Here is a 15,000-nt window from a genome sequence, read left to right as displayed (position 1 = left end):
TCAACACTAACTGTTGTCTACTCCATACAGTACCACAGAGAGAGAGAGGGGGATAGAGAGAGAAAGGGATTGAGAAAGGGAGTGAGAGAGAGAAAGAAAGATAAAGGGAGGGAGAAAGGGAGAAAGAGAGAGAGAAAAAGGGAAGGAGAGAGAGAGAAAGTGTGAGAGAGAGAGAGAGAGAGAGAGAAAAAAAAAAAGGAGAGGGGGAATAGTGAGAAGATTTTATTGCTTTGTTGGGCATGAACAATAAATATGAATATGAAGTCGTGATGCGTCTAAATGATTCCCTGAGCTGAAATGTTCTGGCCGCAGGTAGGCATGAGAGTGGACATGGAGGATGGAGAGAGTGAATGAGCAAGTAGTAAAACAAACCTACTAATCACCTGCACACATTACTGAACACACCACTACACACACACGTGTGTGCGCTCTCATACATACACACGCTCTTTCACACAAACACACATGCTCACACACACACACACACACACAGGCTGTAACAACACACACACACAAACGCTCTCACACACATACTCACACATGCAAACAAACTTACTCACACACACATACACACACTGGATAGAAACTGACTCTGCATATGGCCAGGTCTGTTACTACTCACCTGGAAGTAAATACACTTGTGTCATTATCACATTTTGTGTGTGTGTGTGTGTGTGTGTGTGTGTGTGTGTGTGTGTGTGTGTGTGTGTGTGCACTATAGTCTGATACTGTGTGTCATACAGCAATCTAACCCCTTAGATCACTGAGCTACGGTTGTTTGGGACTGCTTACTAAGGGCTGCTTAAATCTCGTGACAGTGTGTCTTCAGCTGTGCTTTACATGCGCCTTTCGCTATAGACCAGGTTTTTCTTGGTCGGTGGTTTTATGATTTTTAGAGGGTGTAAGATTTTTAGATCATGCACAAAACCACACCTTCTGCCCCACCCCTTGGCGCAAAGCTTAAAAAAAGTGAAGCACATGGTGCAAAATCTGCCACTGACTGGGTGTAAGACAAGAATACGTTTTTGAGTCGGGCTTTGCGCCTCGTTTCTGATCGTCAAAATAGGGCCCAAAGAGTTAGTGTTGTCTTTAGTGTTAAAGTGTTAGAGTTGCATTTATCTTAGGAACGAGGCTGTACCTGGATCAGTTCCTGCTGTTCCAGGTCCCACTTCTTGATGCCGTTGTCACGGGAACCACTGAAGAGCACGTCGCCGTAGATGGCCAGGCACTCGATGCCGTCGTAGTGCGGCGGCTCAAAGTTGTGGGCAGGGCCTATGTTACCCTGTGTGCCCTCAGCAACGTCAAACACCTGCAGAGTGTCAAAGGTGAACAACATGGTTAACTAATTAGAACATGCTTTAATCAGAGAGAATAATGTAGAAAGGAAATGCATGCTCATGACCTTCTATTAACCTCATGATATATATAACCTCATGTTGAAGGAATGTTGCAAAATTAATGTATAAACCTTGTTTAATGAGCGGAAAATTGCAGTAATATATGTTTACATGAATGTGAGTGAGTGTGAGTGTGAGTATGAGTGTGAGTGTGTGTGTGTATATGAGTGTGTGTAAATGCAGTACCCTCACCTTCACATAATGGTCCTTAGAGCCGGTGATGACCTGGTCCTTTCCTCCGGCGGAGTGGCCCACAGTCAGACACATCACAGAGCCGATGTGACCTGTTAGCTTCCCTGTGGCCTGGAACCTAGGGACACACACACACACACACACACACACACACACACACACACACACACACACACACACACACACACACACACACACACGCGCGCACACACGCGCACACACGCACAAATATTCTTTTAATGTTCATTGCACACAACTCACAGCAACACAACAGTGTGTACTGTGTACGGAGTGAAAGGAGCAAATGTGTATCTCATTTTAAGAGGAATCAGTTATTTCCTGTTGCTGTGTGCATAGAATGTAGAAAGGGCTTGTGTGTGTGTTTGTGTGTGTGCCAGCCAATGAGTGAGTGTGTGTGTGTGTGTGTGCCTGCCAGTGAGTGTGTGTGTGTGTGTGCCAGTGAGTGTGTATATTTTCCTGTGAATGTGGTGCACGACGTGCAATGCATGCCAGTGCGTGTGTGTGTGTGTGCGTGTGCTTTCTTGTGAATGTGTTCATGAATAGTTTTATTTAGTGTATAGCAAGCTGTGTGTGTGTGTGTTACAGTGTGTGTGTGTGTGTGTGTGTGTGTTACCTGTTGAGGTCCCAGGTTCGGACGGTGTTTCCTGTGGCTGCGTAGAGCACAGTGCCTGCAGGGTTGAGGTTGATCTGGTTAATCTGGTACTCGCCCTGCGCCGTGGTGATGGTGCGCGTGGTAGTGCCCGCACACGCGTCTCCGGACACCACCTGACCAGACGACCTGCAAGGGCACTTAGGAGTTAGGGAGTCTGTGGGAATGCTCCCACACTCTGGAATAGTCTACCACTCTATGTCCGCTCTGCCCCGTCCCTGCCCATGTTCAAATAGCACCTCAAAACATTCCTGTTCACTAAGTCCTTTGACCCCCCCACCCCCACCCCCCCAATTTGTGAAGCGACCATTGGGTACCATGAAAGGCGCTATATACTGTAAGTCCAAGCTATTATTATTATTATTGTGTGTGTATGTGTGTGTATGTTTCTGTGTGTGTGTGTGTGTGTGTGTGTGTGTGTGTGTATGTTTCTGTGTGTGTGTGTGTGTGTGTTGTACTCACGTGAGTGTGCGCACACACTTGGCCGAGTCCCTGATGTCCCAGACCTTGATGTAGGAGGTGGACACACTGAACACAAGTCCAGAGCTGGGGCAGTACTTGACAGACACCACGTTATTGGGGTGACCCCGCAACGTCACGATCTCCTGCCCAGTCACCAGGTTCCACATCTTACACGTGCGGTCTAAAGGGGGGCGGGGGGCACAGAAGTCAGGGGGTCAAGGGTCATCAGCATGGCAACAGTCACAGCAGTCCAGGTTTCTCATCATCATGTTCTGATAAGAGAACTCTGAATCACTGGCTGGCTGTGCTGCAGTGAGTGTGTATTGTAGGTTCCTTTTCAAGCTTTTCATGATTGGAGGAAGTGATATTGTGGACATGGGTAGGTTCAGTCAAATAAGCCCAGTGTTATCTATTTGCAATTGGTTGCAATTGGAGTGTTTTCCCTGAGCAGTAGCCTGTAGCTCTTTAGATAACACCACTAGACGTCAGCAAGAAGAGTGCAGATAATAGTGGCTAATATTTGGCTTGAGATCAAAGAAGATTGGGAAAAATAGTGGCAAATACTTAGCTTGAAAAGTAAGAAAAGTGAGGGATATGCATGTGTTTGAGTCGAGAGAGAGAATCTGGATGAAGGGTTGCTTATTATGTTGCTGAAGCCCAGAAGCTTTAGATTCCAATGGCCAATATTTGTTACATGAGCATCTGTTCTTGTGTCTCCATGATGATCTAGATGGCTAGGCTACTCCATGAGCTAGATGGCTAGGCTACTCCATGAGCTAGATGGCTAGGCTACTCCATGATCTAGATGGCTAGGCTACTCCATGACCTAGATGGCTAGGTTACTCCATGATCTAGATGGCTAGGTTACTCCATGATCTAGATGGCTAGGTTACTCCATGATCTAGATGGCTAGGCTACTTCATGATCTAGATGGCTAGGCTACTCCATGATCTAGATGGCTAGGCTACTAAATTATCTAGATGGCTAGGCTTAAAGTGACAGTGCACCATTTATAAATGAGTTAAACTTCAAATTAACAGTATTTATTAAGAAATTAATATTTGAAAACAACATTACTTTGTCATTATTATCAATTAAATTACATAAAACAGTGTTTTCCGTCGGCCAATTTTCCAAACCCAATGTGGCCCTTGAGGCAAAAAGTTTGCCCACCTCTGTCCTAATGGGTCGAACGGGTGCGGGTCATGAAAACCCCTGACCCGCGCATCACTTGTTGGAGTTTTACTTTTTTACTCAGAACTTAAAGAAACTTTGGAGAACCACTCTGAGAAATAAACATACCATCAGGACATTCATAGCCCCTGGCTGAGTTGTGGAATCTATGCGTGTGTGCGTGTGTGTGTGTGTGTGTGTGTGTGTGTGTGTGTGTATCCTACCCTTGGAGCCGGTAAAGAGCAGCTCGTCGGTAGCGTCCAGGCAGAGCACAGGTTTGGAGTGACCCTCGGCCACCGCCACACACTGCAGGGGTGCCGTACGCCCCCCTTTCAGCCCCCCCGTGGGACTGATCACACCCCTACAGGAAAACACACACACTCACATCAGTCAGATACACACACACACACACACACACATCAGTGTGTGTGAGTGATCACATCCTTACTCACACACCAGTCAGATAATCACACACACAGAGACACGCACGCACAAACACACGGCAAACGCATGCACACACACTCACACACGTATATGAGTATAGGTCCTGCTGTAAGGTGAGGTCACTTACACACACACAAATCTGTACACACTCGACAAGTACACAAACACACTCACGTAAGACACACTCCTTGTACTTGAGGATGGATGGATGGATGTGTGTGTGTGTGTGTGTGTGTGTGTGTGTGTGTGTGTGTGTGTGGCTCTGGTTTGACATGGGAGTCATTGCAGATGCCATCTCAGGGTGTGTGTGAGGTTACATAGAGATGACACATGCACAATTCCAAAACACTGACAGACATACACACACACACATTCTTTCTGCTTCGTTTTCATACATAATCACAGCCCCCCCCCCCCCCCCACACACACACACACACACATACACCACACCACTAGGAGGTGGATTAATTTGGGTAGAGTACATGATGTTGGCTGAGCACCAGATAGCAGCAGCAGCAGCAGGCAGGGGGCTAGTTAGCTTTCAGATGAGATGGCCTCTGCTCTGAGCTGCTGAGGGGATGTGTGTGTGTGTGTGTGTGATTCAGTGTGTGTGAGTGCTTTGTGAGTATGTTGTTTCTGTGTGTGTGTGTGTGTGTGTGTGTGTGTGTGTGTGTGTGTGTGTGTCTCTATAGTCTCTTTGAAGAAGGGAAAAGGAGTAGTTTTCAGCAGTAGCTCCTCTGGATGGAGGCCACACCCCCCCCCCATCCCCTCCCTACGGGCCATGAGAAGAGCGATCAGCAGGGGGCCGGGGAGCTTGAGACTTCCTCTACCAGCCTCAGTCAAGTTTAGAGGAAAGAGCGCACACACACATGCGCACACACGCGCGCACACACACACACACACACACACACACTTCCTCATGTAGGGGCTTCCCAATTAAAGCTCCCCAGATTCACCACACAGATCCTGAAGTCTTTCACACTGTCTGCACCTGTCCACACACACATTAATACACTCACACACACACACTCCTTTCTCTCTCCCTCGTTCTCAAAATATTGTTCCTCTTATATACGCATACACTCCTTACACTCTTTAACACATTCTTTCTCCATCCATTTCATACCCACCGACACACACACACACACAACCTCTCTGCATCTCACTAACAAAGCCTCTCTCTCTTACACACATACACACACACACTCTTTTTCCTTCCATTTCATACACACACACACTAACAAACTCTCTGCTTCTCACTTATCAACTCTCTCTCTCTCACACACACACACGGACACACACACACACAGAGCAGTGCCTGGATCGTCAACTCTTCAGCACAAGTTAGGCAGGATGCACTGGTCTTCTCAGGGCAGATTTCAGGCCGGCAGGATCGATCGCAGCACTCTGACTGAATCCAGATGATTTGTTCTTAAATCAAAATTGACACGAGCTTGTTGCCACGAGCGACAGTCGCCAGGGCAAACAGGACATGACACCTGTCACTCCAGCTTAGGCCAGTGCATGACAGCATCTGTTTGTATGTGTGCGTGTATGTGTGTGTGTGTTTGTGTGACAGTGGCTATTCAGCGGAGAGAACTATAATAGTGTCAGCGCAAGTTGCGTTCGGTGCATGACAGCGTCTGTATTTATATGTGTGTGTGTGTGTGTGTGTGTGTGTGTGTGTGTGTGGTTACTAGAATAGTGTCAGCCCAAGCAGTGGCCAGCGACTCCTATCCCCACAGCTGTCAATCACCTCTTACAGCATCCAGCCTGGCCGTGGGAAAGCACATGACAGGTTTGCCTTCACACGTGTGTGTGTGTGTCTGTGTGTGTGTGTGTGTGTGTGTGTGTAACAGTATCTTTCACAGTCACTGTAATGCATCTGAACAGTGATGGGTGTTAGCAGTCTGATGTGACCTTTCACACAGAGACAAATGCAGTTGTTTAGGTGTGTTTGACTGAATAATTCATGACCATGGTAATACACAATATGATGTAGAGAGTCTGTAGCAGAGATGTGTGTGTATGTGTGTGTGTGTTTCACTATCTTCACACTGTCACACACTATCACACTGGTCACAGTATCCATCACAGTCACAAGCGGATGATGTGATGGGTAGATTTGTGACAGGGTGCATATGTGAGGGGTGGATGTGTGAGGGGTGGATGTGTGATGGGTGGATGTGTGATGGGTGGATGTGTGAGAGGTGGATGTGTGAGGGGTGGATGTGTGATGGGTGGATGTGTGATAGGTGGATGTGTGGTGGGTGGATGTGTGATGGGTGGATGTGTGAGGGGTGGATGTGTGATGGGTGGATGTGTGAGAGGTGGATGTGTGATGGGGTGGATGTGTGATGGGTGGATGTGTGATGGGTGGATGTGTGAGGGGTGGATGTGTGATGGGGTGGATGTGTGATGGGGTGGAGGGGAGTCCCCATTCGCTCGATCCAGTAATGAAAGACTAAATCCTTATATCTGTCCATGTCCACGCACCATGTCTCTGGAGTTGGAGACTAGGTCTCCATCTGTCGGAGGATGACCTGGTGAGCCAGCCAAGATGGACGACGGCATTTTTTTCTCCACTGTTCTTGTTAATATCTCTCGACTCGTCTCTCTCTCTCTCTCCTTCATATTACTGCTGTCTGTGAGTGCTGCCACGTTAGCAACAGCTCTACACTGCCACCTGGTGGAGACTCCACATAAGAGCCCTCACTCCACACACACACACACACACACACACACACACACACACACACACACACACACACACACACACACACACACACACACACACACACACACACACACACACACACACACACACACACACACACACACACACACACACACACACACACACACACACACACACACACACACACACACACACACACACACACACACACACACACACACACACACACACACACACACACACACACACACACACACACACACACACACACACCCCCACCCCCTCAGCCAGGTAGAGGCAGCGTGCTGTGATCACAGCGGGAGAGAAATGAAACGTCTCTTCCCCAAAAATCACTGATGAGGTGCTTTCCCTTCCTAAAGCTCGTCTTCTTGGCCTTCTCTCTCTCTCCGTCTGACACCTCTCTCTTTCCCTCTCTTCTGTTCCGCTCGCTCAAGCGATCAGGCCTTTTTTTCTGCCGTTCTGCCTTTCTTTTTTGAGAAAAAGCTGCTCGTGTCTTTGAAACCTGGCAGACAAGGCAAGCGCGGAGCGAGCAGCTTCCCATCCTTGGATAAAATAATGAGGCTCTCCAGCGAGGGGATGGCAGCGGGGCTGTGCTGTTGCCATGGCCCAGCCAGAGAGGAGAGGAGGAGAGGGGGAGAGAAGGGGAGGAAAGGAGGAGAGGGGAAATTAGTCTCTGGTGGGCAATGGTCAGCATCAGCAACATCTGAAGCCTCAGCAAACCCACCGCAGAGCGAACAGGAGAGAGTGAGAGGACAGGGGAGAGGGGGAGGGAGAGAGGAGGGAGGAGAAAGAAAGAAAGAAAGAAAGAAAGAAAGAAAGAAAAAAGTAAAGAATTTAAGAGATTCTATATGTCTCCTGTCACTTACTCCAAGAAGTAGAGAGAGAGAGTGAGAAAAGAGAGAGAGAGAGCAGCTAGAGGCGCGGCCTAATAAGCCCATAGCTCACACAGAAGCAGGGGGGGGGGGCAGGAGTGGGTGTGAGGGGTGAGCCAGGAGTTTGCTGATTAAAGAGGAAAAGAAGCCCATCCCATATCCCATGGGTGTGATAGAGAGAGAGGGGGAGAGAGAGAGAGAGAGAGAGAGGAGGGGGGAGAGAGAGAGAGAGAGAGAGGAGAGAGAGGAGAAGGGAGATAGAGAGAAAGAGTGAGAAGGAGAGAGGAGAAAGGGGAGAAAGAGAAAAAGAGAGAGAGGGAAAGTGGAGAGAGAAATGGGAGAGAGGAGCATGAGAGTGAAATAAAGAGAGAGACAGGAGCGCGAGAGAGGAGAGAGAAAGAGAGCGAGAAAGACAGAGAGGAGAAAAGAGAGAGAGCGAGAAAGAGAGCGAGAAAGAGAGAGAGAGAAGAGAGAGAGAGAGAAGAGAGGGGAAGACCAGCATAGTGCTGAATGTGTCAGGCTGGGTGAGAGGCACTCTGGATCAGAGGGATAGCCTGAGGTGGTATCAGGGGGATTGGGCCGTGGAGTTCAGTTCAGTAACAGACTCTCAGGCATATAGATTCCGTGTGACTGTGGCCTTCTGGAGACTTCACCACGGGACCGAGAGAGCACAGGGGGATGTTCCAAGATGGACACAGAGTCGTGTGAGTAGTGATAGTTATGGGGTGAGCGCAGTATGAAGACTCTAGTAGGATAGTTATGGGGTGAGTGCAGTATGAAGACTCTAGTAGGATAGTTATGGGGTGGCGACTTAGTCTAGTAGAAGCGAGAAAGTTGGAGTGAATGCAGTAGGAAGACTGTAGTAAGAGATCTAAACATGGTGTTACCATGGCGACTGCTCATGCCAGAGGAAGTGAGGCGTTTCATCCAGCTGTTGCAAGGTTCTATCCAGATGTTAAACGTAGTTAAAGTTAAAGCTGACTGATCTTTAGCAGACGCATTTATCCAAAGCGACACAAACTCGCAACGACAGGTTCAGGAGTCAAATCCAGGCTGACCGCATGTCAGATGGTGATGTTCCCACTGCGTCACCATGCCCTGTCATGGTCTCCCACATGTCAATACTTACATGCTTGAGGTCTGGAGATTACTGATAGTGCAATTCTGTTCGATAGGGTGTGGATACATGAGTACGCCACGAGGTTGTAGGACAAACAATGGTCTGGTGAATTAATGGGGTGTGTTTCTCTTGTCCAAGTTAATGTCAGATGAACTGTGTGCATACTTCACACATGCACGCACGCGCGCACACACCCACACGCACACACAAACACACAGAGAAAAGCGCGCGCACACACACACACACACACACACACACACACACACACACACACACACACACACACACACACACACACACACACACATGCACGTACACACCCACACACACAAACACACAGAGATAAGCACACACACACACGCACACACACAGAGATAGGCACACACACACACACACACACACACAGTGTATACTTCACAAAATCTCTGTCAAAACGGCATCCATGTTGTGCTGTGATGCCATGCAGAGCATTAACAAACCAGCCATCAACACCACACACACACACACACACACACACACACACACGCACACGAACTTAAATCAAACTCAAGAAACTCATGTGAAGAGAAGCTACATGCATCTTTCCATCATCACCAAAACCATCACAAACAAACAAACAAACAAATCAATATATAAGCAAACTACGCAACACAACGCTAAACTCTTCACATGCACGGTGCAGTGAATGAAGTATGTCCTTCTACAGCAGCAATAACAAAATCATAATCTCTTGTTTTCTGACCCAAAACACTACAGTACGCATGCACAGTGTTCTGACCAATCAGAAGTGATCTTGTGGTTCCCAAACTGGCTCAGAGCGCCCATCCTCATGAGGCGGGGCTTGGGTGAGGGACTCTGGGCACAACAGGAAGAGAGCTGGCATCCGCCCGACCCAGACCAACCCCCCCCACCACCCTATACCCACCTGCACCCGAACCCTGCCAGTACGGCTAATGGAGCTCACACACGGCCCCAACAAACGTCAACAAACTCCAACTAACACCAACTAACAGCTGGGCCAGTGAACACCATTAGTCTGTGTTTGGTGGATGGAGCTGTTCGAGTTTGACTGGGCCAGTGTGCAAGCACCTTCAGGGTGGGATGAGGGGGTGGGTGGGTGGCCATGGGGGGGTCTGGATGCAGGGTCTGGATTGGGGGAGCTCTCTTCACTGTGAGGATGAACAGAGGTGGAGATGGGTGGGGTGGGTGGGGGTGGGCAGGATGGGAAAGGTGGGGGGTGAATGAACCTTATCAGCCCGCGGCCACAATAGGATTATCCCTGAGACTCCGCTCCACTCTACAGCTTAGAGCTCTCTGATGCCCACCGAGAGATCCAATATACAAATAAACACACGTTGTGTGTGTGTGCGTGCGTGCGTGTGTGTGTGTGTGTGTGCGTGCGTGCGGTGTGTGTGTGTGTGCGCATGTGGGGGATTACTGCCTCACGGGGGCCCTGTCAGATCTGAAGAATCTTTACAGGGCTGGCCGTGTGAGTTCAGGAACTGCCTGCAGAGGAACCGTCTCTGGCCAAAGCAGATTAGTTCAGCCTGCGAAGAGAACTGAAGCGGCACAGGAACTCTCTGAGGACAGCTAGTAGATGGAGCTTTTATATCAGTGGTCGAGCTTTTAATTCAGTGATGGAGCCTTTAATTCAGTTGTTTTATTTTTATTTGGCGAGTTGAGAGGTCACATTGACTAAATTCCCAAACAAATGACATGTGATCTGATATTTTATTTACTACATTCTTGTAAATGTAAATCAGGTTTCTCGGTCAAGTATACTTGAGTATACAAGGAATTTGGTCTCTGCATTTATCCCATGCGTGAATTAGTGAACACACACTAACCCGGAGCAGTGAGCTGCCTTGCTACAGCGGCGCTCGGGGAGCAGTGAGGGGTTAGGTGCCTTGCTCAAGTGCATTCAGCCATTCCTACCGGTCGGGGATCGAACCGGCAACCCTCCGGATACAAGCCCTAACCAGTAGGCCACATCAAATAATACTTTGCAACAAACTATACTATAAAATATATTTTGGGACTCATGCTAAATTCATGGGGGGGGGGGGGGGGGGGGGTAAGATCAGACACAGTGCTTTAATTGGGGGGTGGGTGGGGGGAATGTTTATATCATCCATGCATATTGTCATTAGGCAGACGTGAAGCTGAGCGAGGTGCACTCTGGGTAAAAGCCCTCTAGTCTCTTCGCCTGGAGCGGAGCATCTAACTTTAGTACACTTCTCAGCCCGCACTGCTAAAAATCCACACACCCCCTACCTACCTCTACACCTCCGCACCCCCCCACCCCCACCCCGTCTACCTCTGCACCTCCAGCTCCTCCATCTGACGGCTGATGAGCTGTCAGCCCGGAGACTCCGGAACTCCGCGCGTCTCCCCCCAGAGACAGGCTGACGAGCGGTGACTCAGAGAGGGACGGAAACTTTCCGAGCGTATCTCTAAGTGCAGACCTCAGCCCCCTTACACGCAATTATACGCAATGTAGTGTTCAGCATGTTCAAAGAACTACTATACAGCCTTCATGTGTTAATAATGAACTTGTTAATGGCTGACTGAGGAAATTGCACTCGTTTTTATCACACTTGTAAAGTCAGATGATACTTCATTGCCTCTGTTCAGTACTGATTTATTCGAATATAAAACATCATTATTGCAATATAGCCCTACACAGGAAATGACTTCATTTTGGGTACTAGAGGCAGCAGCAGGAGATATTTGGCAATAATAATGTTGCGCTGGCTGTACTAGCTAATCTGTATCGGATGGATTACAGATATCCTTTCTAAACTCAACTCCACATACTTTTCCTTTATATATTTTTTTGGCCTACGTTTCTGTTTCTGAATGCAGCAGTGGAGAGCTTTCAAAAGGCCCTGGAGCTGAAGGTTCATTCAGGTTGTCACAGCAAACATGGAACACAGATGGAAAGGAGAGGTGGAGCACGACCAATCAGAAGCAGCATGCAACACAGATGGCCACACCCACGCCCGGATGGGCGGGGCTTGGCCAGCCACAGGCCAGTCAGGCGGCGGGAAACAGAATGACAGACAGACAGAGATCTCTACCTGAGCACCTCCGAGAGAGAGGAGTCGCTGTCATCCGACCTAAAGGGCAAAACAGCAGTAGGGTTAGGGGAGGGAGGAGGGAGGAGTCAGTTAGAGAGGGGGGAAGGGGCTTGTCAGGAAGCAGGCAGCTGACAGGAGGAGAGACAGGAAGAGGAGGAGTTAGCAGGAGACAACAGACAGAGCCCAACAGGAAGTAGGAAGCAAACAGACAGGATGTTGTGGGTGGCGCCCACGGTCATCAGCAGAGAGGAAAGATTGACTCTGGTTGGCAATAAACTCTCTCTCTCTCTCTCTCACACACACACACATACACAGACCCACACACACACGGGCCCAGCTGCAATAAGAGCTGTGAAGTTTTTCTTATGAATATTTCATGGCTGCATGGGTCTCATGGCTATTTCAACAGTATGCAGTTCCACAGGCTGTTGAGCATTTTTCAAACACACACTTTCTCATCAGACTATTCCAGGGCTAACTGAAGTGATCCCTGCAGCTGGTTTCTCCACTGGGCAACATTCACACACCATCAGATGCCCACGGAGCGCAAAGCCGGCCTGGAGACCCACAGCTGGCATTTCTGCATTCACTGAGTAGACCGAGTTATGATGGCAGCAGATAAACTCTTCAGAACTAAAACAAGAATCAGCGGAGCAAATCTCTCAGACACAGAGAACTTCTGGGCAGAACAATCTTACAGACACTAAATAAAGCCTTTAGAACATCTACATCACTGCACAAAAAAAAGAGAACACCTCGAGAGCTGAAGAACCTCAAGAGAGAACACTGTGTGTGTGTGTGTGTGTGTGTATTTGCAAATAAATGCACACATACATATAGGTGGTGTGTACATGGGTGGATGCATGTGTGTGCATGTGTGATCTAACTCCAGAGTTACTTAGTGTTTCCATTGGCTCTGCTTACAGAACAAAACAGAACTCTCAGATATATTCGCTTCTCTACAGGCCTGATTGGGGTCCAGGGAAAGAGCCTGCACAACAAACAAAGTTCATCTGAGGTAAAACTTGCTCAGTGCTTCATCTTAAATCAATCACACATACACACACACACACACCGGCCACCACCGGTGTGGAGAGAGGTTAACGCACCCCCACTCTGGTTCATCCATGACTGAGCTGTGCTATGCTATGCTGCACTGCACTAGTCTCTCTGCACTCACTATGAATTACAGTCATCAGAGGTGCTGTGTTTCAAAGCCCTCTCCCCTCTTAAATTCTATCATTCCACACACCCACACCCACACACACCCACACACACAGAGCATAATTAGTTCTCAACTGATGCTGATGACACCTGACTCTGAATAATGGCTGTAAATGAGGTCTGATGGTGTGCTCTGATTATAATGGAGCCTATGTGGGCCCCAGGGCTGCTAATGTTATAATTATTTACCTTCCACTGCAGTCCGCGTGGGAAGCTAATCTGCATCAATCAGGCTTGGCATCTCACCAGAACTACAGACACTATAAGATGTTACAAGTTTTTATTGCTAGCTGATGAAAAGTAAGCACACACACATCTCTCTGGCTCCAGAATGTCATAAAAGCCAAACAGTAAAATAGCAACCCTGGAGAAAGATGAATCTCTCTGAGACCAAACAGAAGAAAGTTAACACATACAATGAATATAACTAGCAGACAGACACAAGCAAACACCTGCTCTGCTAATGGCTCTACACACACTGTCTGCTGGGCCCCCAATCCACATGACAGCGGAAAGCAATTTCCACCCACCCACACACACTCAATCACACACACACACACACACACAGAGCGCTTACGACACTTCAGGTTGAAAGTAGCTGAAGTGCAATCCAATGCCGGACACGTCACATGATCCGTTTAACCGTCTGCAGCAATCTCAGTCGCTGTTGATTCAATTTGCCCACCACTATGCTGGTAAGTTACACAAACATGCGCAGAAGGAGAAATAATTGCTTGGCCTGACCCAATTTACCTACTCCTGCTCGGGTAATGAGAATCAACGGGCCCCCGAGCTGGTGACAGCTAACGCTAGCTAGCGCTTCCTCATTAGCCATGGCTCTCAGGCGCTAGCAGGCCGCTAATGGAGCCGACACCCAGTGGGTGCGCGCGCACACACACACACACACACACACACACACACACACACACACACACACAGGAGAGGAGCCAGACAGCGGGGCCTCCTCACTATTCTATTCACAGCCGCTCTAAACCAGGAAGCCCACAGGATCCGTCCTGCTCGTTTCCAACCAGCTGTCACACAAGGGGGGAAGCTTTTAGTCCCGATCGGCAGGAGGTGAGCGACACTTCAGCCTGACAAGCAACAGGACGTGGGCTCAGAGTCCTCAGGTGCTCCCGGTAGACAGATAACTGGGTGGGCCGGGTCAGGGCCACATAAGAGCTGGATTGGGAGATTAGGTCTGAAATGGCTCCAATGCCAGCTTAGACCTGACGCTCAAGGTCTCTTCTAGGAGTTCCATTCTGGAACTGAAACAGTGGAACAGAAGCCTGGTCTTCCAACTCAACATAACAACTAAAACATTTACTGATGAGTAATCCTGCTGTCAGATAAGGCACTTACAGGTTCAGCATTCAATGTATGAGTCATTTAAGTGTGCATGTGTACCTATGTCTACGTCTATGTGTGAGAGAGACAGAAAGAGGGAGTGTGTGTGTGTGTGTGTGTGTGTGTGTGTGTGTGTGTGTGTGTGTGTGTGTGCACGCTTGCACATTTTCATGTGAGATTGTGTGTGTGCATGTGTGCGTGTGTCTACATGTGAGAGTGTGTGTGTGTGTGTGTGTGTGTGTGTGTGTGTGTGTACGTCTTCATGTTAGAGTGTGTGTGAGCACATCGTCATGTAAGAGT

At 48.5% G+C, this 15,000-nt stretch overlaps 1 protein-coding gene across 4 annotated transcripts in view; it reads right to left on the bottom strand.

The window, feature by feature from the left end:
* kif21b (kinesin family member 21B) overlaps positions 1–15,000 on the bottom strand; it is a 94,110-nt gene that overhangs the window by 8,601 nt on the left and 70,509 nt on the right. For all 4 annotated transcript variants that reach the window (XM_076269309.1, XM_076269311.1, XM_076269310.1 and 1 more), the window contains exons 27-31: positions 4,119–4,255; positions 2,722–2,902; positions 2,224–2,388; positions 1,590–1,707; positions 1,139–1,309 (exon numbers count right to left, since the gene is read on the bottom strand). In XM_076269309.1, the coding sequence (XP_076125424.1) occupies positions 1,139–1,309; positions 1,590–1,707; positions 2,224–2,388; positions 2,722–2,902; positions 4,119–4,255 (772 nt within the window). The remainder of the gene's footprint in view (positions 1–1,138; positions 1,310–1,589; positions 1,708–2,223; positions 2,389–2,721; positions 2,903–4,118; positions 4,256–15,000) is intronic.

The sequence above is a fragment of the Alosa pseudoharengus genome, unplaced genomic scaffold (assembly GCF_046254945.1).
Source record: "Alosa pseudoharengus isolate Yale_2024_CS ecotype anadromous, Long Island Sound unplaced genomic scaffold, YU_APseudo_1.1 YU_APseudo_1.1_scf_5, whole genome shotgun sequence".
NCBI classification, from domain to species: Eukaryota; Metazoa; Chordata; class Actinopteri; order Clupeiformes; family Clupeidae; genus Alosa; species Alosa pseudoharengus.
Note: the sequence above shows the minus strand (reverse complement) of the source record. Positions and strands in the feature narration are given on the sequence as shown.